General features: G+C 40.2%; 1 protein-coding gene across 1 annotated transcript in view; it reads right to left on the bottom strand.

Moving 5' to 3' along the window:
• Positions 1-23,038, bottom strand: part of rtel1 (regulator of telomere elongation helicase 1) — a 44,227-nt gene that overhangs the window by 4,219 nt on the left and 16,970 nt on the right. The window contains exons 13-31 of the mRNA XM_059333962.1: positions 22,305-22,360; positions 21,527-21,604; positions 21,355-21,442; positions 19,805-19,937; positions 17,727-17,840; positions 17,165-17,205; positions 16,932-17,017; positions 16,778-16,855; positions 14,008-14,085; positions 11,860-12,006; positions 11,652-11,767; positions 10,638-10,761; positions 8,892-9,057; positions 8,656-8,813; positions 8,019-8,114; positions 6,004-6,214; positions 3,931-4,068; positions 3,105-3,236; positions 1,597-1,722 (exon numbers count right to left, since the gene is read on the bottom strand). Coding sequence (XP_059189945.1) covers positions 1,597-1,722; positions 3,105-3,236; positions 3,931-4,068; positions 6,004-6,214; positions 8,019-8,114; positions 8,656-8,813; positions 8,892-9,057; positions 10,638-10,761; positions 11,652-11,767; positions 11,860-12,006; positions 14,008-14,085; positions 16,778-16,855; positions 16,932-17,017; positions 17,165-17,205; positions 17,727-17,840; positions 19,805-19,937; positions 21,355-21,442; positions 21,527-21,604; positions 22,305-22,360 — 2,166 coding nt within the window. The remainder of the gene's footprint in view (positions 1-1,596; positions 1,723-3,104; positions 3,237-3,930; positions 4,069-6,003; positions 6,215-8,018; positions 8,115-8,655; positions 8,814-8,891; positions 9,058-10,637; positions 10,762-11,651; positions 11,768-11,859; positions 12,007-14,007; positions 14,086-16,777; positions 16,856-16,931; positions 17,018-17,164; positions 17,206-17,726; positions 17,841-19,804; positions 19,938-21,354; positions 21,443-21,526; positions 21,605-22,304; positions 22,361-23,038) is intronic.

Here is a 23,038-nt window from a genome sequence, read left to right as displayed (position 1 = left end):
TGTGTGTGTGTCTGTGAGAGAGTGTTGCTTGCTGCTTTGCTTCTCCAGTTCTCGCTTTCTGCAAGATTTTTTATTTTCACGCTTTACTCCCCCTCATGTCATTCAGCCACACACATCCACTGATTTTATGGGCAATAAACAAGCTGCTGCGGGTCTCTGGGGGCTCCGCTGTCCCCCGGCTCGTAGCGAGATCACCGCCGTTACGGTAGCGGGGCTAATATTGGTAACGCTACCGATATTAGCCCCGCTACTGTAACGCCGGTGATCTCGCTACGAGCCGGGGGACAGCGGAGCCGCTGAGAGACCTTTCGCCTTTCAACTTTCGCTTTAAACTATTTAAAACACCATCTACAGCTAAAGAGAGCTTCACATCTGCTGCAGCCATGTTGGATCCGTAAGAAAACTACAAGCTACTACAAGGGTAGTACGCGTCATCGTCTTGCCGTCCCTCCCCGCTCTGTGATTGGATCCCTAAAACAGGGCTAAGAAAGCTCTCTGGTTGCCCGACCCCTTGGCAGTTCGAAATGAAATCGAGCGCGCAAGGCAGTCTGGGTATACCCAGGCTAGCTGCCTGTCAAACATTTGCAGCATTACTTAAGACGCTGAAAACACAAAAAAAGCACAAAAAGTCTGTGTTACAACCGTTACAATGCATCCACTATAAGAGTGGTGTGGCTCCTTTAAGCGGTATGTGTGTGTGTGTGTGTGTGTGTGATTCAGGTGACAGTTAACGCAGTGGGAGGGCTCTCTATGCCCAAACAAGTTATTTTTTCCCAGCTGAGTAAACTGGGAGGGATGTTCAGGTTGTAAAAGCACTTCCAGGTTGGTTGTGTTGGTACAGGTAGTTTGCGTTGCCGCTGGCTCGGTGATGTTACTGGGTTCTCCGCTCTCATTTGGCTGAAATCTGAAATGTTCCCACACCAAAGCTGTGGAATTCATCTGTGGAACAAGTTCCATTTATTCCACCAAGAAGGAAAGAAGCAGTGTGACGGGCCAAATGTTGATGACAAACACGCATGTAAACGACAAAATATTGAGTCCAGAAAAAACTATTGTGTCCATTTTCATTATGGAACCATAAGTTGATAGTAATTATAGTGACAGGGCTACATTAATTTGCCATAGGAGTCAACCAGAGATTCAAGGACCTTAACAGGGATAGTAAAGAACTGTTCATGTTATCAGTGGATCCACCTTTTGTCCACAGGGATGACTGGAACTTTCTTCCAATCCATTTATTTGTTACATTAAATCATTCAAGGTACTTTAAGTTCCAGTGTATCCCATCAGGTCATTACACTTGTGCAATAAAAATAAGTGTTTCCTTCAGATGAGCGCTCTGGGGCTACAGGTGAGGGGTTTACCATCTACCACCACAGCAAATTCTGTTGTCATATTTAACATTTAAACATTTATTTAAATATTTATCAGTTCCTTTTAGAAATCCACATCCACAAAACTACTTTTATGGGAAATGCTAGCAGGCAGCGTTTAAAGCAGGACTGTCTTCACCTGGTGACTATCTTGTGTTTAAACCAGCAAATGTCCTGAATTCTTTTTAATTAATTCACTAAAAGGTAAAGGTTTATGTCCTACCAGTCTGAGGTTCTCTTAATGCTTTCTGGGTCAGGTGGTGTCCTCCCTTGTTGAGCTGCTGTGTGTTCAGCTGACTGCAGGTAGACGTGGAGCAGGTTGGAGCCCCAGCAGGCTGACTGGCTGCACCTTCAGTAACACAGATTAGTTAGTCAGTTCTCTTTATGTGTCTGTGGCAACTTACAATTGCAGCCACAACAAAAAACAGTGCAACTAAAGTCAGACAGTTAACAACAATGTGCTCCACAACATCATCAACATCAGGAATTATTGCACCAAAACGCAAGTGACACACATCTAATATCACCCAGATGTGATTAACAGAGCTAGACTGGACCCTATGAAGGTAGGTAGGTAGGTAGGTAGGTAGGTACTACTCATATTCACCTCACAGAGGGAACGATTCATCACCACCGATGTCTAACATCAGCATGATGAGAACTAGAAAATTTCCTCTGGGGAAACTCTAAAAGGGTCATGGGGGCTACTGCCGGTGTGTGTACACTATGATGAGATTCTTCAGAGATTTATAACTATGCCCTTTTGCTCTCTAGGAGAAATTATGCCGGAGAAGTAGACGTTTAAAAATCTCCAATTATTGTTCTTTTTCGCTCATTTTTTTTCGGCCACCCCATTCATTTCAATGCAAAATTTTGGGCAGTTTTTCGCGAGTTACGTCGAGAAAAATTCGTATTCCCGATCAAACCGCACCTTTTGATATATAATTTGTCCTGCAACTCCTCAAGTTGTAGGACTAGTAGCGGGACGAAATTTCATCCGGAAGAGGAAGAAGAAGAAATCCACATTATAATAGTAGTGCAGCACTGGTCCCTACAGCTATTGCTGTATGGGACCAGTGCTCGGTGCGATTGCCCCAAGGCCCTAACTAGAGTTGGAGTTTCACGTCACCAACATGAAGGGGTGGAGTTTATGACCAGATGTTTTGGCTTCACATCTGGAAAGCTGTCAGGCTGTCCATCTTTATCTACAGTCTCTGCTGTTGACTTGCAATCTTGCACATGTCATTTACATAATATAATATAAGTTTGTTCTTATTAACTACAGACAGTTAAATACACCAAGCAAAGCAGAAGGCAGCATAGGCGTTGATTTATGTTTCTACAGGTGGGTGCTCAAAACAGTGGACATGCACGCACACACAAAATACTCTGCCTTTTTTGTATTTTACCAAACCAATCACAATGGTATTGGGTGGTGCTAAGCCCACGATGCAGCTTTAGATAGCACCCTGCAGTATGGATAGCACACATATAAGACAGGGATGCAGCGTTAGACATGTGACCAAAGGAAGGCTGATTCCCACAGTCTACATCCAGTCAAAGGCTAACCCAGTGGTATAATGCAGTAAAATAACAGTGTTTAAAGCAGCACTAAAGCTCAGGAGTTAAGGCTGTAGATCGTCTTCACCTGGTGAATGTCTTGTGTTTAAACTGGAAATGTCCTGAATGATTCATAATGAATCATTTTAAAGGTAAAGGTTTATGTCCTACCAGTCTGAGGTTCTCTTAATGCTGTCTGGTTCAGGTGGTGTCCTCCCTTGTTGAGCTGCTGTGTGTTCAGCTGACTGCAGGTAGACGTCCATCTGGAGCAGGTTGGAGCCTCAGCAGGCTGACTGGCTGCAGCTTTAACAAAAACAGAACAGAAGATAGATGTTGTCCTCTTTTCCTACTGTACTGACATATAACTCTTGTCAGCAAGAAGCCTTGAACACAACTACACGTTAACCTTTACTCTTGCCATGTTCAATGTTCCTCTGCCCAGGACTGTTTCTTGTCTGGAGAAAGGTTATGGTGAAGGGTAAATGATAAATGGACTGCACTTCTATACTGTTTCTAGTCCTAGCGACCTCTCAAAGGGCTTTTACAATACAGGTCATCATTCACACTTCACGACCAGTAAATAACCATTCACACATTGAAAAAGCCTCATTGGAAACAATTTGGGGTTCAGTATCTTATCAAAGTATCCCTCAGCCAGATCCTGAACCCCACATTGCTACATGCTCCATCATGGTGACACTGGTGTAGAGATTATATATATATATATATATATGTGTATATATATGTGTGTATATATATATATATATATATGTGTGTGTATATATACATACATACATACATACATACATATAGACACATATATATACACACATATATATACACACACACATATATATATACACACACACACACACACACACACACACACATATATACATATATATATATCACATTAGTTGAAAAAGTAAAATAAAATAAAATGACATATTGTATCTATTTCCAACATGTAAAGAAGTGTTCAGTGGTTGTGTCCTACCGCTGTGCTGCGTCAGAGCTTTCTTCTCAGCCACAGACAGAGAGTGGTGAGGTTTGTATCCACAGCCCTGCCCCGTCACCTCCTGGCATCTCTCATCAAACCTCTGTTTGTGATGTGGGCGGACAAACTGGTAGAGACCTGTGACACAGTGGCAGCATTACCACTGAGTGACAAACTCAACATGAAAGACAAGCACACACTGTCTGGGTGTTCAAGCAATAACAACTACACTACATGTCACTGTTATCCTCTCCAGTATTAGATCCTGACTATCTTAGGAAACAAGATCGGTTTATTACACTTCCAACATTTGAAAGAGACTGTAAATTAAATAAACTTCACACTGTATGGCGGAAACCTTATTTAAATGTATAAATTGTTAATATTAAATGAGAAATTTCATTGTAGAAAATGTGTGCTGCCAGTGTTTTAACAGTGTGAGGGGCCAGCCTAAACACACAATGGACTGCATATTAATCAGGCTTTACATGGCTGATACAAAGCTTTAAATGCCTCGATTAGCCTCACTGGAGCAGAGAGAGTCCTGGGTTAGAAAATGTTTTCACCTTCTGTGCAATATGTGTGTGTGACCCTGTTATCTTCCCATAAATACTCTACAGAGCACACAAGGGCTGCCCCTGTTAACTGACGACTGGACTGACCTTAGTTGGCCCACCTCAGTTAATATTGTAGCCAATCATACAATTAATCTAATTATGTGAATGACACTGACTGAGTGGAGTTTCCCGGTAAAGCAGCCTTGCTCATGGGTTGTCATAAGACAGTAAGGGAAGCAGAACAACTGAGAGCCCTGCACACTGAAATCAACCCAAAACAACAGTCCTGCAAGAACAAAACTAGGAGTCTATAGACGACATAAAATATGCTTTTTAGTCTTCATAAAAATAATAAAAAACATTCAACAAAATATAAATCAATCATAAAATCTAAAATGTAGTGTAAAGTGCAAATCTCAGCAGTTGCCGAATACAAAAAAATGACTCTTGACTCTCTCTACTCACTCTTGAGTATTAGCAAATAATTAAAAAATAACCATCCAGGGGGTCCGGGGGGCCCACCAGAAGAAAATTTTCTACTTTTTTAAGTTCAATACATCAATCTCGTCCACTCTGAGAGCTAAATGTGAGCAGACACCTCACATAACATTTTTCACAGTAAACATGCTTTCCACTAGGACATGGAGCAGCCAGACAGTGTTAAACAGCTGCCTAGGGGGGTCTGGGAGCAAGCCCCCCCTTGAGAATTTTTCCCCCATAAAAGCCCAAATTTGGTGCCTCTCACACATTCTAATGCCACTGTTCCATCATATACACTGATCTTATCATTGCATATTTTAATTAAATATTGTAAAGAAGAATAAGGGTTCTTCTATGTTTTATTTAAGGCATCTTATTTTGACAGTCTTCTTGTAAATTCTGTGGTGGATTTAACACACTGTGGTCTTATTTTGAAAGCTGCATTGTTTAGCGACAGGAAGTAATAGTAGCTTTTGTAATTAACACAACTTTAATTGTTAGCTAATGTTAGCTCGCGGCTAACGAACGGCATAATGCAGCAGTGTGTTTGGACCGTTTCGACCTCTGACGGCGTGGACAGGTTGATAGTATTTAGTTCGGCTCGCACACACGCAGACGGTGAGACACGGAGAGATGATGTGGGGACGGGACTGATACAGACAGGTAGGCACGGCAGCTTGGTGTATTCAGTGTGTATGTGTCAGTGTGTGAATGCTCCTCATGTCTCGGAGGAGGACGGAGAGGTGGGTCGCCGTTTGACTGACTGACGGGTGACAGACACTCTGCTGAGCAGAGACACAAAATTACTTTATATCATGAATAGTGTAAATATACTTTAGTAGCTCGAAATGTGATGTTCGTGTAGCACATGAGACTCTGGTGGGCCGCCACAGTCTAGGTAATTAATGGGACTTCAAGTAGGAATGTTGCCAAAATCATGATATGCATTTTTTCCCCATAAAAAAAAGTACCGGTATAATCGTGAACGATACGATAGCTTAATGTTAAGCTGACAAATGGAAAAAAGGCGGCTCACCCCTCAGCAGACTGTGAGTATTAGCGTCCTGAGTTAGGACAGCGGCCTCAGCCAGCAGGACGTCCAGGCTGTCAGTCTTCTTGTAGGTCTGTAGAGCCTGAATAATGCTGTCAAAGCTGCTCTGGCTCAGAGACTTCTTCATCCCAGCCAGGAAACTCTTCACCTTGCTGGAGGTTCCTTCCTCAGAAACATCCTCCGACACACTTGAGTTCTTCAGCAAGGATGGAGAAAAAAAAACATAGCTCACACTGGCAATGTACTTAACTAAACTAAAACTAAAAATAACTTAACTAAAAATGTTTAGTTTAGGTTTTTGAATCGTTGTTGTATGAGACACTTCATCGTCACCGAATTATCATGTTTAGAATTATTTCATCTATATTTTTCAGCACATTTTCAATCATGGAAAATGAAGGAGCCACATTATGCTTTACAGAAAATCTAATTTTGTCATAGAGTTTAATAAATTAAATTAGATAAATATTATCAATGATAATGGTGAAAGTGGACTTCCACTGATTTCCTCCCACATTTTTCTACTGTTGAGGGTCCAATAGACTTTACTTTAAATAAAAAACAACTTTTTTATTATTTAAAAAAGCAATGTGCCACCTGCAGCAAATCTGAAATAAGTCCAAACTACAGAGCAGCAGGAGGAGCTGTGATTGGCTATGGTACATGGTACATGGTTCATGGTACATGTCAGGCCACCTCCAGATATTATTGTTGTAACTTTGGATTTTGACACGAAACTAGTTCAAATGATATGTGAAACATATATATGAATGTTCTCAATATTAAACACATTGGCCCTCATTTATCAAATGAACGTAGAAACGAGCGCAGATCTTATCGTATATTTCATCTTACGACAGGGTTCACGTGTGATTTATCAAACGTTCGTATCTCTCCAATCACAGCGTAAGAATGATCGTCTGTTGATAAATGTGGCGGCTCGAAACAAGCGTCATTTAAATACCACGCCCTAATATATATATATATATAATATATATATATATATATAATATATACCCGATTCAGAAGGCTCTCCCTGAGCGTTTACGACACCGAAGGACTCAATACGGCCAAAAAGAGGATTTTCCCCCTAAAGTCAGCTTTATTAGCAAAGTGCACTGTTACAAATAACAACAGGAGGAAATAGACATATTACAGAAATACACAGCGACAGAGGTTAATGAAATAAAAGTAATTATAGTTATAAACTCAAACAAGTTTGGTGAATATTTTACATTTGGAGCACGGACATAAAAGTTTTCACAGCTTTTTGGTTGAAGGAGGAAAGGAAGAGGAATTTCTCAGAGTCAGAAGATGACGCTAAACATTTAATAGCAGAAGACAACAACATTTAATAGCCTTGGCTAGTATTCTGATTAAAGAATTTCACGGTAACACGATATTTTTTTATGCTTTGGTTTGTCACCATTAAAAACAAAACACCACAGAGTTTTATCAGCTCCAGGCATCGATACTATAGTCTAAGATCAATTCTCTGACTCAGACGTGTGGACTTCACGCTGACTCAAATTTGCGTACACGAGCTGAGAGCAGACTGAGATCTGATCGTACCCTCCGCTCACGTCCAAACTGATAAATGCAGAGCCTTGTAGAAATGATCGTACGCCCACTTTACACTCACTTCCTGTTGTACGCTCGTTTGATAAATGAGGGCCACTGTGTGTATGAGTAAAACATCTTGATGATTGGCTGATAGATGTTTAGCTACGTGGGACATCTGTCAGACCCACAGAGGGACATCAACATCTAGGATCCACCTGACTAATGAGGATGTGATTTTACTTGGTAGAGACTCTTAGTTTCTCTCGTGCTGGCTGTGTGTAACTGAACCCAAAGCATGGTGTATCAGGTATAAGCTGAACAGATCCAGACTCTGACTGCTGCTCTGCTTCTATTCTTAAATAGAAGCAGAGCAAAGAGAATCTAAAAAAACAGGAAATCCAACACCACCACACACTGCTGCTGGTTTTTATATCTACCTGCTTTTGGACCAACTTGATTTTACGTTTTCCTCCCCGCAGTTCATCATCCATCCTCTTGTCACACCGAAGAGACATCGTGGACAAACGGTTCGCCTTCAAAAGAAAAATGTCAAGTTTAGAAAATAAATGGGAAAAAAACTTGTTGTTTCATGGTTTAACACACCAACAACAGTTATACTGAGACAAATGCTAATACACACAGTATGAATCTCACTGCACATGACATTTACCACATTAAATTGGATGGGCTATACCAAGGTTATAATAGTTTTGGAATTTTAATTAGTTTTAGTTTTAATTTCGTTGTGAATTTTTGTTTTCAAATTCAGTTCGTTTTAATTCGTTTTTAGAGCGAGTTTGCTAATTTTAGTTTAGTTTGTATTTTTGGAAAATGCTTTGTTTTAGACGAAGACGAAAGACATTTTCACTATAATTTTAGTTTGTTTTGTAACCACAAAATATAGTTTCAGTTAGTTATCGTTTTTATAAAACTCTCGTTTTTATTTTTATTTCAGTTAACGAAAATGTTTTTTAAATTCTAGTTTTCATCATTTTCTTAGTTTTCGTTAACTGTAATAACCTTGGGCTATACCTATGGACTAGTAGGCCAGACTGTCTGAGAGGAACAAACTACCTTCTCTTCTCCCACTAAAGCCTCCTCATTGTCTCCACCGTACTGGTCCCCTCGCTCCAGAGCCTCCAGCAGGTTGACGGGTTTCTTCTGACTCTCCTGCACCTCACACTCATACTCAACACAGATCCTGGCCATCCCGTTGGCTCCGGTATACTCATCTGGTCACAAAGAGCAGAAAATCAGTTAAGGACTAACCTTCCTCCACTGTGGATTTAAAGGAGGTGCAGTACACTTACTGAGTCTCCTCCTCTTCAGGCTGGGGAGATGGGCGTCCAGCACCTTGGCCTTCTTGGTGTTGGAGCTTTGGGAGGGCGGGCAGGAAGTGAAGTCAGAGGGCTGAGTGTCTGGTAAGCACTTTTTCTCACAGGTCTCTGCTGCAGCCTCCTTCTCTACAAAAGGCCTCTGGCACAACAAAACCAACACATTTAGCGTTAACCACTCACCGTGCTAACAGGGATTAATGAGGGTACTGAAGTGTGACTCACTATGTTACTAAAGGCGCTTTCACACCTATCTCGTTTGGTCCGGACTTTAGGACTTTTCAGTTTGATCCGAACCTAAATTCCACGTGTGAAAGGTGCCGCCCAAAGCACCAAAGTTTGGTCCAACCAAAAGAGGTGGTCTCGGTCCGGACCAAACGAACCAAGGTCCGAACCTTTTGCAGTATGAAAACTACTTTTTTTTATAGTTTGGACCTCCGTATCAATGAAAGTTTTTTTCTTCTTCTGCTCTCGAATTACGGTACAGGAAAAGACTTTGCCATAACTGGCAGGATTGCGAGCCGTTTTCTCCTCCTCTCCTGTCGACGCCGATACAGTTTTGGCATGATGAGGAGGCTCATCTTGAGAATACCAAGCACTCTCACGTATTGCTCATTAAGCTGCTGCTGCTGGTAGCAAAAGACCAGCAAAAGTATTAGCACAGGTAAAAGGTGGCTCGCTGGATTCATTTTGTGTAAACACGTTAAGGAAGTAACACTGACGTCAGATGCCGGCCGGCCTAACAACGCAGCATAACCAAAACAAAATGAGCCGCGGAAGTCCACAGGGAGATGACGTGTCCAGTAGAATTATTCCTTTTGCAGTGTGAAACCAAAACCAACAGGACCAAATGTATACAATGTAACAGAACACGGACCTTGGTTCGGACTTTCAGGTGTGAAAACTGCCTAAGTGAACCTAAAGTTCTCTTTCTGATCTCTGTCTGACCTTGGAGAATAGATGTTACCAGGGGACCACTGTCCCATAATGAGCCGTACTGGAAACCTGGAAAAGGTGTATGGGAAGGCCAACATGAAACTGTCCCATGAGGAGGTGAGAGCCCTGGTACAGCGTGCATGCAGCCCCTTTAGAGCTACAGCAGCGGTTCCCAAACTTTTTTAGCCGCGCACCCCCTTCTATGTCCCAACCGGGTTAACGCACCCCCAATTCCCCCGGAAAAAAATTAATTATGTAATTATTCTTTTCTTTTGTAATTATTCTAATTGTGTAATTATTCTATTATTATTATCAGACTGCCATTACATTTTTCATCTCGCGCACCCCCTAGCGGCAGCCCGTGCACCCCTGGGGGTCCACGCACCACACTTTGGGAATCCCTGAGCTACAAGCATTTCTCCACTAATCCTGGGAAAATCCTCAGGAATCATTTCCACGTTTTCCCTCACTTTGGGCAAATTGTTTTGGTCATAACAGGACCACTTCCCCTCAGTCTGAACTTCACTTCTTAGTCTTGGGTTTGGATCTGACTTAGAGCTCTTTCCTGCATGTCTTCCCCTTTGTATCTTTCTTTCTATCAACAAAAGCCTTTAAAAATGGCCAAAATGTGAGATTGGAAGCATATGCTGTGAAAGAGAACCAAACATGAGTTACTGAGTAACAATGCAGATCACAGAGCATTGTAACTCAGTTACCAAATCAAGATCAACAAAAAAGTTAATGGAATTTCAGCCTTTGTGTGACTGTGTAAATACCAGAACCTACCATTTTCTGAGCCACCCTGAAGAACTGAGAGATGTCACGGATTACATTCCCAAAGCTGGCATACAGACGCACATAAGGCCTGACCCATGACGGAAGCTGGGCCCTGGCATCAGTGTTCTTAAACCTGTGGGAAAAGTCTTATTACTTTAAATCATCCACCTTAATCATTGTTAAGTCAGCTGGTGTCTGAAGGGTTACCTCGGTTTGGGACTTTAAGTTTTATCAGAAAACTTCGTTACAAACTAGAAGTGTGGAGTTAAAAAGAAGCAGACATTTAGGAGGCAGTGACAGTTGTATGAAGTGTAGCACCTGTACCATTTCTTTTGAAGCTATGCTGAATGTGCAGAAAGTACCCACTGATGGTCTCACTGTAATAAGCAAAGACGTACCTAGAAAAGACGTTTCTGCTGGATAGTAGCACATGTTGCTCCAAAACCTGGATGCATCTTTCAGTATTTTCACAAATGTGACTCTAACCAATTATTCTAGGGCACTGACACACCCCTAACCTTTGAACTGTGTGCTGGGAACAATCTGGACCACACCACACTTTCTACTTTGTGTCAGGTTAAGGTCAGGGTTAGGGTTAGGGTCAGTAGTAGGAAAATAGTGAGTGGCACAACTTCTCTTTAGGGCTGAAGTAGTTTTTCAGTATTGATTAATCTGCCAGTTCTTCCCTGGATTCATTGTTAATGTATTAAATGTCTTAAAATGTTCATAATAATTCAGATGATTTTTTAAAAGCCCAACATGACAAATTTCTTGGTTTGTCTGATGAACAATCCAAAAACAAAATAGATTCAGTTGACTATGATTTGAAACAGAAAATCATAACAACTGATTGAAAGTCAAACTAGTGAATGTTTGGCATTTTTGTTTGAAAGGTGACTCTATTATTAAGTTCACCGGAAAAATGCCACTTAAAAGAAGTTTGAACGTAAGAATGACTGTGTTCTTATGAGGGGGTCTTGCATGAGGCCCAAAATATCTGAGAATAAGTTTTATATTTCTGACCTTTCATCACACAGCAGGATGGCTCCATAGTCCTCCTTGTGGCGGATGACTCTCCCGATGGCCTGGTTCACTGCTCTGAAAGCCTGCTGTTTGTACCACTGCTGCCCAGACAGGTACTACACACACACACAAAGGCAGAAGTCAGCACCATGATATGGGATTGAGGGATTAAGCAACTAAAACAACATGTGGAACGGTTCCTGCTGACCGTCAAGCCGGGAGCTTTCTTCCGACTCATCTCATCCAAGAACTGCATCTTCAGGATGACGCGGGGGTCCATCCTGGGAGGGAAAGGAAGGCCGGTGATGATGACACCTCGACCAAAGGTGTTGGCAAAATCCAGACCTTCACTAGCCTGAAACAGACATTTCCACACTTACAACTTTTCATTTTAATGTGAGATCACTGGACAGATTAGACCAGGGGGTGGGCAATTTATTTTCCCAAGGGGCCACATGACCAATACCATGAAGGTTGTGGGGGCCGGACCAAATCTCTGAACTAAATTCTGCTCAATATTAATTTAATTGCTTTATAAAATACAGTAAATTATCTGGTTTTAAGCTGCTACTGATAAGAAAACATTTTATAAGAATGTTAATGTGGAGTAAATCAACTGTAAATGACCTTTATCAAGGTTCCTATTGGTGTTTTTGTATTATATAGCTTGTTTTTCATGTTTGTAAATGTTCTAGGTGTTAAAACTGTAAAACTGAACTGTAAATAATAACGAGTGCGTCGTAATTCATATAAAGTTGATATAAAGTATGAAAAAGGCTTCTACAGTGGCTGGCTGACAGGGGCACAAGGTTTGTTAAAGTTTATTTTCTTCTGCCTTATATATTAGTGGCTATATTTGTTGTCTTAACTATAGTAAAAGTGCTTGTTTGCTCAAGTGCTAATGCTAATGTTTGTTATTGTTTTATGGTGGATTCACAAGGTGACCAAGGAATGTATTATTTTTATTTTCATGGAGCTACGATTTTAAATAAATCTTGTGAACTATCAGTTAAAGAGTCGACCATCATTCAGCCAGGAATGCTACTAAACATACGTTCAAACCACGAAAACAATATAGAGCATGTAACATGAGGTAACTCAGTGTATTTTGTGGAATGCGTTTCTTTGCAGCTGGGTATGCATACAGGCAGACGTAACTGCCTTCAAAATAAAAGCACTGTGGTTGTATTGATTTCTAATTTCTGGATAACCTCACGCGGCCGGACAAGAACAGCCAACGCCCAATGCCCAGGTCTGGATAAGACGGACACCAGGCAGGATCTTATATTAGGATTTAACATGCATCAAAAGAACAGAATACTGACCGACCTGTGCCATTCACACAGTTGTTGTTGAACAAAGCGACCAGATAAGAAATTACTACTTTTAACTGCAGTTGATATGAAATTCAAGAACCACGCTAATAACTGAAGAACTGTCTCAACAGTTGGTCAGAGATAGAGAGAACAACAGCAAGACAAGCTGAAAAAACTATGAGGAGTGTTTACAAGTAAATGTCAAGAGAAAAACAAGCTTTTATAACATATCCTCTTCTTCCAGATCAGAGGTGTCAAACTCTGGCCCGCGGGCCAAATTTGGCCCGCAGTATAATTATATTTGGCCCAGAAAGGCAATACCAAATTATTATTATTATTATATAGCGCAAATAATACTACAAATCCCAGAATGCTCTGCTCGTGTTTTGGCTTGAACACAGTAGATCAGTGTCTAGCAAACTGAGCAACAATTAAAGTTGTCTTTATGCACCTTTTCTTGCTAGTCCAAGGCATGGGCTTGAATGGTTGCACATTCATTGAAGGATATTATTATTAGTCATTTGGTTTATTATTGTTTTTATTTTATTCTCACATTTATTTTTAGCCTGTGGAAAAAGATTACTGTTAAATTTAAATTTAAAGAAGGCCGCATATAAAATAAAGGGACATACGATTTTTATTTGAATTTTATTTAAGAAATGAATGTCATTGATGTGTTTGTTTGTTTTATTTGATATTCGATTTTGAATGTTTGCAATATTAAGTTATATCAAGCTTTGCTTGTTCCATTTCGTTTGAACTTGTTTAGGTCAATTTTTTCAATAAATATCAATGTTGGCCCGTGACTTTGTCCAAGTTTTAAATTTTGGCCCACTGTGTATTTGAGTTTGACACCCCTGTTCCAGATGGTCAGGTAATGTGGGAATCTGAATGACTGGAACACATTGAAATCACAGGAAAGCCCAGGTGTAACACAGTGAGAAATATGATGAAATATAAAAGTAAAGTGGTCCTTCTGATCCTTTAAGCTTCTATCCTCAGGGAGGAGCTCTGGACAGTGAGACACACAGTAAGCTCACCTTTCCTCGACACACAGCAAAGAAGCTTCCTCCTTTGGATGTTGGATCATTGACTTTGTTGTAATATCCATCAATAACCTAAAACCAGCAGAGAGATTAGATCAACTGTTGGACGTGTTGAGCTTTCAGGAAATGTTACCAGTCCAGCTCATTAAGTATATTAGTTGGATCAGATGGAGGTGTCTAACTCAGGCATCTTGATATTTACTGGGGATGCACCATTACAGATTTTCTCGGTACGATTATTGTCAGAGAAATAATCACGATATTACAATTATCACAATTATTTTTGCATTAGTTAATTTCACACTACTATGAATAAGTTAAATCACATGAACACTCCTTATAAGTCTTATTTTTTTTAAATTTATTTCCCTCTTTGGATGCTCTCATAACAAAATAATAGAGCAACGATGTAAAGTAACCAAAAAGTACAAGAAAAATTATAATAATCCCAGGGGGAATGTCATATATACTAAATGTTTAGGCTATTCAAATAATATTAAATATTTGTTTGTCTAAACTTATGTGGCCAGATAAAAATATCTATCTATTATTTTGGTCCTTTAATTTTATTTTTAAATTACATTGCCACAAATAAATTAGTAATAAATGAAAGGGACATCCCATAGAGCTTTTACTGCTTTTTGCTCCATACAGAAACAAAAGGTAATGATAAATGTTCCCTGACTGAGGACCTTTAGAAGATTACATTACTTTTTCTGATACAGGCCATTACACAGTGACACTGAAACTGTTTGAGGACTCTATGGACGACTATGAGACATGTTCGGCTTTACGTAACGTAACGCGGCTTAACTCGTCACGTTGACTGTAGGGATGGGTACCTTTCACATTTGAACCGATACGGTACCGATACCCGGTACCTGGGAATCGGTACCGGTACTCAACGGTACCAATTTTCGGTACTTTTGCGTTTGTTTATGTGGTAATAAATGTTAATTTGTTTAATAATAAAATCTATTTTTTTCAATTCAACATATTTATTTCTCAAAATATAAAGTTTAAAAAATATATCAAAACACTATAACATCCAGGATGAGCAGTGCTTTATTGTTGAGTGAAGGTGCATTTTGTAAAATGAAGGTTGCAGTGTTATCAAAGAAGAGGAGCGCTCTCAGGTTGCAAGTGCACGGAGGAGAAGAAAAAAAAAAGTGCACGTGTGATTTGTTGTGATGACGTCGTAGCTGTGCGGCGCAGCACCGGTCAGACAGTATTATGGCCATAGCATGGTTGGAATAAACAAAGTTGAGTCGGGCTGCTCTGTGCCCATATAGAGGATGACGCAGGAGTCCGAGGGATTTAATTTCAGCGAGGCAGTTTGGAGTAAAGTGGCAGGTAATATTCCTGAGTTGAAGAGCGGAGTATTAGCGGAGGACCAGAGATGCAGCAGATAGCTGCTAGCTGCTAATGACTGGTCTACAGAAGAATGGAGAGAGCAAACGGAGTAAGGAAGGTCCAATCTCGAGGCAGACGAAGCCCGGGTAGAGACATTGGAGAGATAGCAGCTGGCGGCTAGCAGGCCAAGAGCCGGCTGTTCGTCTCTGCGCCGGGTTGGAAGAGGGCAGCAACTAGTGGCCGCGGTGAGCAGACAGGACCAGATGAGAAGGTAAATAAAAAAATTAAAAATAGTGCGATCGTCAGCACGCTTGTTAATCAAAGACGTCAAATGAAAACAGGTTGAAATCAATGTTCAGTTTACAGTTAACGCCGTTTAGGTACCGAAACATGGTACCGTTTGATTTTACATGAATCGGTACTCGGTAGTACCGACGGAATTCGGTCGGTACCTATAAAAGTACCGAATTCGGTACGCATCCCTAGTTGACTGTATGCTGAATCAGTGTCGCACACAATTAATGGTAAATGACACGGCAAGTATTTTCAACCAATTCATTATGTTAGGGAAACATTGACACGACTTAACCCAGTTACTATTTACCTTACGTTGTCGTAACACGCCGGGTGGTTATCCCGCAAGTGTTGAAACATGTTTGATGTATTGCTTGTGTTGTAGATAATCTTTAAAGAAAAACACTTGACGACCAGATGAATTTGAATAACAACTCTGAGCTGACAACGCATTGTCTTGGCTATTTCACTTCTGTTTGTGCGTCATTGTTTCTTTGTAACTAAGGTTTTAATGTCCTGTACTTTCCTGTTATGACAATCATTTGATATGAGAGTACACTTGGGAGATTGAGTTCCTATTCTAATGTTATCGTATCAACCAGAGCATCCGCTTAGGATACGCTATGCTGACTTTTGTCCAAGAAGTTTTCCTTTCCCATGACCTGATATTTCACCTGTGTACCTATGTTACATATATTTTCAATGTAGATTTCTCTATGGATTTATCCTACACTTGTTTTAACGGCAACTTTTTGTGGCATGTTTTACACCTGGGCAGACACACCTTGTTCACTTTTTGGGTAGCCAAAACATTCCCACACAGATGATTTTACAGGTTTTTTCGGAGGGAATAGCTCTTCCCCTTCCATGCTTGACCTCCCGTCACCTCCATCTGCAACTGCACGGCCCGAAAACAAAGCAACACAAGTGTTGACACGCGGTTGTTGTGTAATTTTATTTTCGTTCCCGATGAGCTGCGCTGATGTAACAACATGGTTCCAGCATAATCTTTTCCAGAAACTGGCGGTATTTAGGAAATTTAGCTTAGTACCACGAGTAATCGTGAAAACGGGTAATGGTGACATCCCTAAAATTACCTGTAATAAAGCACACTCACCTCAGTAAAGGTGCCCTTCCCTTTAGGCTCAACAAAAATGGGCTTAACGTTCTCGATACGATCTGCATGTCCGTTAGCCTGGTGAGAGAACCTGATCTTTAACAATAATACACTGATAAGTTTTATAGAGGTATTCTGCTGAGATTCTACTTACTCTCCAGAAGTCCAGGGTTTTTGTCATTAAAGGGAAGGATGGAAAAAACACCAAGAGACCATGAGGGACCACACGGCTCAGGTTGGCTGAGGAGAGACATTCATGTGATGTGTGTGACAATGATGGAGACGGATAAAAAGCTTCAAACATGATTACCGTTGACTTATCTACAAACAATGATGTTAAAAGAAGAACACGTAGGAATACGACACTTCTATGTTGTTTGATCTTACCAACAGTGTTGCCTAGAGACGACATGTTTTCAGGAAGGAATCTGTCAGATGGAAAGACAGAAAGTTGGATTTACTTAGTTGTCACAAGAAGATGGGCATGATTTTAACATTTTAACACTTTTTATTCTTTTACTCAGATTTTTTCCACCTATATATAAAACAGATTTAAACTGCAAGTGGACGCTGCCTTTCAATTGTAACAGTGTAAGGTACAGTTTAACAGGCCTAAACACGGGTAAAAAAAATGTTTTCATGGCAATGTAACAATTTTTAACAGAGTGATATTTTTCCAGATGCATACATGCATACATGCCCTTGCTTCTCATTAAATACATTGATTACACCTACATAGCTAATTCTATTGGAGAAATTTGTAAAAAAAAAAAAAAAAAAAAAAAACCTTTAAAACCCTCATATGATTCAGAATCTAAAACAAAGAGCAGCGATCCAAACAGTGCATGCAGCAGCAGGTTGACTGAATAAAGCGGTCGGTGAGTGTCTGATGATGACATCATGTTGAACAGTAAAGTGTAGCAGCTGGTCTGTAGAAAAGAATACCAACCTTCTATCAAACGCTGAACTTAACCTGACTTCATCAGGACCTCGCTCAATGATGCCAACAAAGATCTGGTCCCGCTCGATCACATGGCCGTTCTCCAGACTCACTGGGAACGGTCTGAACAACAAGACGACACAGTGAGTCAAACCATAGACTATATAAATAATGGACGTAGCCACTGTGACTAGGGATGGGTACCTTTCACATTTGAACCGATACGGTACCGATACCCGGTACCTGGGAATCGTATCGGTACTCAACGGTACCAATTTTTGGTACTTTTGCGTTTGTTTATGTGGTAATAAATGTTAATTTGTTTAATAGTAAAATCTCAATTTTTCAATTCAACATATTCATTTCTCAAAATATAAACTTATATCAAAACAACTTATAACTTATTTATATCAAAACAATATAACATCCAGGATGAGCAGTGCTTTATTGTTGAGTAAACGTGCATTTTTCGGAATTCGGTCGGTACTATAAAAGTACCGAATTCGGTACCCATCCCTAACTGTGACGTCACCCATTCTTTTGTGGACTGCCCATTGGAAGCATCGAGTTTAGCGTTACACTTGTCTCCATCTCGTTTCCGATACGGAAACTGATACGGACTGATCACTGACTACAGCCTCTCTACACCTCAACCTGACTGAGAGAAGCCGCTGCTAATTCATGTTAGCATTAACCGGAGCATTAACTGGGATGTTAGTTTTGACTAGCAAAAAACTAAAACAAAATGTATGTTACTGACCTCAGAAAAATGAACAGCGACTCCTTGGAGTGTCTGTTAGTCCGACCAAACGCTGAACAAGACATTTTTACTGAACAAAACGTTCAAATAAACTGTCAATAAAGGGTCAAAGTTATGAGACCAAACCGGTAAACGTCCTTTTTTATATCTATATAACGTTATATATAACTTTATTGACACGTCGGAAGGGTAAGAACAAGTCCAGGCAGCACAGTCCTCCTGCAGCAGTCTCTCCCAGCTGCAGTCACAGAGCCGGAGGGGATGTTAACCCCTTAGCGTCCAGTCTGCAAATCGCGCATGCAGCTGGTTTACAGTCAGAGTCTCTTTTGGGTCACTTTAGCCGGTCCCGAGGCCGGATTAAGGAAGAGGGTTGGAATTGTGACAGGAGACAGTGCACTTGCCGTTCTAAACATATTTAGGGCGTTTTTTACTCACTTTTTGTCTTCCCCACAATGTTTTTCTCTCTCCTACAGCGTCTATTACAAGTACATGCACATGGTAAATTATGCAAATTAGGCGATGATGTCATTTAGCAACTTCTAGCCACTTTTTGGACAGCCAATAGCTACTTTCTTTACTGAGGAGTTGGCGACACTGCTCATGGCCACGGACACAGAAGGACCGCTGTTGAAAAAAATTATAGGGGAAACACTGGTCCCATTTAGAGGAAAATAGAAGATGAAGCAGGAAATGATGGGGCGTAGCTCGCCAACATATTGTGCTGTCAAGCGGGATAGAAGTGAAGCAAAACAATGCGTATCCATGGCAACGTGTCCATCTAAACAGCTGTGAACTTGTTTGTTGCGTTTTTGTCTCAGAACTTTGACCCTTTCACCGTGTGTTTTCACTTCATGAAAGGTTATTTGATCATTTTGTTCATTTAAAAATGTCTTTGGTTCGGTTGAACTAAAAGACACTCCAAGAAGTCGCTGTTTCATATTTCCGGTAAGTAACGTACATGTTGTTTCAGCGTTAAGAGTTTCATTTTTGGATACACCCATAAATCCACCCTAGCTACTCCTCATGGTCTCTCCCGGTGTCAAAAAACAAAGTTGATGACAGATGCAACGTCAAATCCGAGGCTTCCAACGGGCAGTCCACACACCAACGGGTGACCTCACGGTGACTTCATCCATTATTTATATACAGTCTTTGCTCCCTATCAGATAGAACGGAAAAAGCGGCATCTGTATTTGACAAATCATAATCATATTGTAGGGATTCCTAAATACTCTGGTGTACCCTAATACTTAAGGCAGTTGTGAAAATAATGTAATATTGCACCTGTATAGGTAAATTCAACTGTGAGCAGTGACGGGTAACTTACATCCTCATCTCAGAGGTGAAAGAGGACAGGGGGGAGAGGGTACCACTGGTCAGAATGATGCAGCGAACACCTTGCCTCACCAGGTCCTGCATGCTGTAGCCAGGAGAGAAGCACCAGTAACTCAGAACGTTACCTACAAAGTGCAGAGAAACAAAAAAGGGCCCAATTCACTATAGAGAGAGATCAGTTAGAGAAATAAGTGATAACTGAAATAAAACTTTCAACAGCAAACATAAAATACATGGGAATATGGCCTTTTATTCATTCTGACTTGAGTTAAAACGGGACAATGGATTGTAAATACAAGATATGCAAACATTCGCACACATTCACACCAAGGTTATTATAGTTAACGAAAACTAATGAAATAACAAAAACTAGAATTGAAAAAACATTTTCGTTAACGGAAATAAAAAATAAAAGAGTTTTTAAAAAAACAATAATTAACTGAAACTGTATTGTGTGGTTACAAAACTAACTGAAATTATAGTGAAAATGTCCTTTTTTCATACATAATCCAGTGTTTCTATTTCTCCACCGCTGAGTGTGTGTATGCCTGCTTTGTGGGTTTCCGGGAGAAGCTTTGAGTGAAATTACCGTAATGACACCATGTTGGCTGTAAAGAGCAACTTCTCAGCTTTCAGAAAACATTGGAATTTTCCCGATAGCACAAACAGTTTAGTTATTATGGTAAAAGTGTCGCCGGAGCAACACTCTAAACTTTGGATGTTGTGCTTTCACTGTGTGCAAGTGAGAGTCTTCAATTCAATCATGATATTACAAATCACGTTTTTTTGCGGCATCGCTGAAAATCCAGCAGCGGCTTCAGAATACATGTAGGGGAAACACTGTTAATCCTTTTTGGTTGATATGAAATTTATTCATTTAGCCCTGACCAAATATCTGGAATATGCAGGAACACAAGGTAAATATGTTTACTGAGACTGGGATGTCTACACTCTAACCAAAATTCAAAACACCAGGAACTGTAAGAGTTAATAACCTTATTGGGGCTAAGATGGATAAACCAAAGGAAATAAAGGCAAAATTTATTATGACCTCTTTGAATCTCACTCCCAACACATAGTCCATTACAAAAAAACTAAAACTAACACTAAAACGAATAAAAACTAAACTAAAACTAGCATACTCACTCTAAAAACTAATTAAAACTAACTGAATTTGAAAACAAAAATTCACAACGAAATTAAAACTAAAACTAATGAAAAATCCGAAACTATTATAACCTTGATTCACTCACATTCACACACAGACGGCAGAGGCTGTCATGGTGCACCCTGCTCATGAGTTCGGTGTCTTTCTATAGAGAAGCCAGAGGATGAAACCAATATCCTTCTGTTTACCAGACAGCTTCCCTCTGAAGCCATGCCGCCACAACAGAGGCATTTAGAGGGTGTTACACTTAATGTTTGTTCTCAGGGTAGATATATGGGGGTGTGGTTAGCACACAGTCACCGGTTCCACTCCGTAATAATTAAATATAATAAAATAAAATGCATGAGTCATCATATCCCAGTGAGCAGTATTACCTTGTTTCTTTGATGAAGATGAAGATGAAGCCCACACATCAGTGTTTTGTGTTTTCTTGTGATGGCTGGTGTCTGGATGGATGTGAACCTGAGCCAAACACACAGATATGATAACACACAGCACTGTACACAATCAACAACAATAAAGTGTGTGGAGATGCTCAGTAATCACCTTAAAGTGAGCTGTGTTAGTCTCCATCTGCTGCTGTCTGTCCTTGGCTTTTTCTGATGGTTCACCACAGAACACCAGCTACAAGAAGAGAAGGGAAAGGAAGAGTTACTGAAAACCAATAACTGTTTATACTTCGGGACAATTAACCATAAAGCATGCACAATCCTCAGAAATAAGTGAGATGGTGCTGAATCCTCAAATCTGTATAGAAAATAGTCCATCTGTGCTGCAGTAAACAGATATTCATTAAACTGGATCTACACATCTGTTGCAATGTGCAGCAGTAAACAGGGTAAGCTTCTATCAACATAACAGGAGATGAGAAGATTAATAATAACTTTATCTCATGGTACTTGTGTGCATTGTGTCTGGCTCCGTGTCATTTAGCAGCACTGCCCTACAAAGTCTAACTGCAGTAACTACATTTTTGATCGAAATTGAGTTATAACTAAAAAATGAACTCCTTTATGTCCGTTTTATCTTGTGACAAAGCTTTAGATTTCAATTTTGCTTTATTGTTTGCAAATTGCAGCAACTACAAAATCCACTGTGATACAGTGTAGCCTTGTATTTCTTCATTGTGTTGAATAGCGAAGACAAGAATAATAGAAATAGAAGTTTATTTGATAGGTTAATTATTATCTAGATAGTGATTAAGTAAAAAAGTGAGATAAAATTAGCGCGCTGTGACTCCAGTAAAACTCCCAGATTTTCAGTTTCATCTTTTGGTGTAAACCCAGCATAACACGTGATGTTAAAACTTTACCATGGAGCATACCTGTATGACATCAGTCAGCTTCTGCAGTCCACTGGTGTTCATGAATACTCCTGGCTCTGATGAGACATTTATCATACACATTACTACACATGTCATCATGCTTTGTTTGCCAGTTCCACAGCAGGATCACAGATAAACACTGGGCTGTGGGGTGTACATTAAATTAACATTGTGAGATAGAGCAGCTATTCTCAACCTTGGGGTCGGGACCCCAGTTGGGGTCGCGAGATGATTTCTGGGGGTCGCCAAATCATTTTGGAAGTCAGCTCTGTCTCCACTGTGTTAAAGCATTCATGTGTTTAAGTCTTTTTGGTCATTTTGTGTCTTTTTTTTGGTCATTTTGTGTCTTTTTTGGTCAATTTGTCTTTTTTTTAAATAATTTTGTGCCTTTTTTTATCATTTTGTGGTCAATTTGTGTCTTTTTTTGTCATTTTGTGTCTTTTTTTGGTCATTTTGTGTCTTTTTTTGGTCAATTTGTGTCTTTTTTTGGTCAATTTGTGTCTGTTCAGTGAGTGGGGGTCGCGGACAACATGCATGTCAAATTGGGGGTCGCGACTCAAAAAGGTTGAGAACTACTGAGATAGAGGACGGCCTTGAGGTCCTTCTAGTCTCCTATTGAAAGAGACTGTCTGGAAAAAGGCGGGGCTGTGTATTACATTCTTACAGGTGTGGTGTCTGAAGGGAAATGAGACTCCATCTGCTTCATCTACATCACAGAAAATGTAAAAGTTGTT

Source organism: Centropristis striata, chromosome 5, assembly GCF_030273125.1.
Source record: "Centropristis striata isolate RG_2023a ecotype Rhode Island chromosome 5, C.striata_1.0, whole genome shotgun sequence".
NCBI lineage: Eukaryota > Metazoa > Chordata > Actinopteri > Perciformes > Serranidae > Centropristis > Centropristis striata.
Note: the sequence above shows the minus strand (reverse complement) of the source record. Positions and strands in the feature narration are given on the sequence as shown.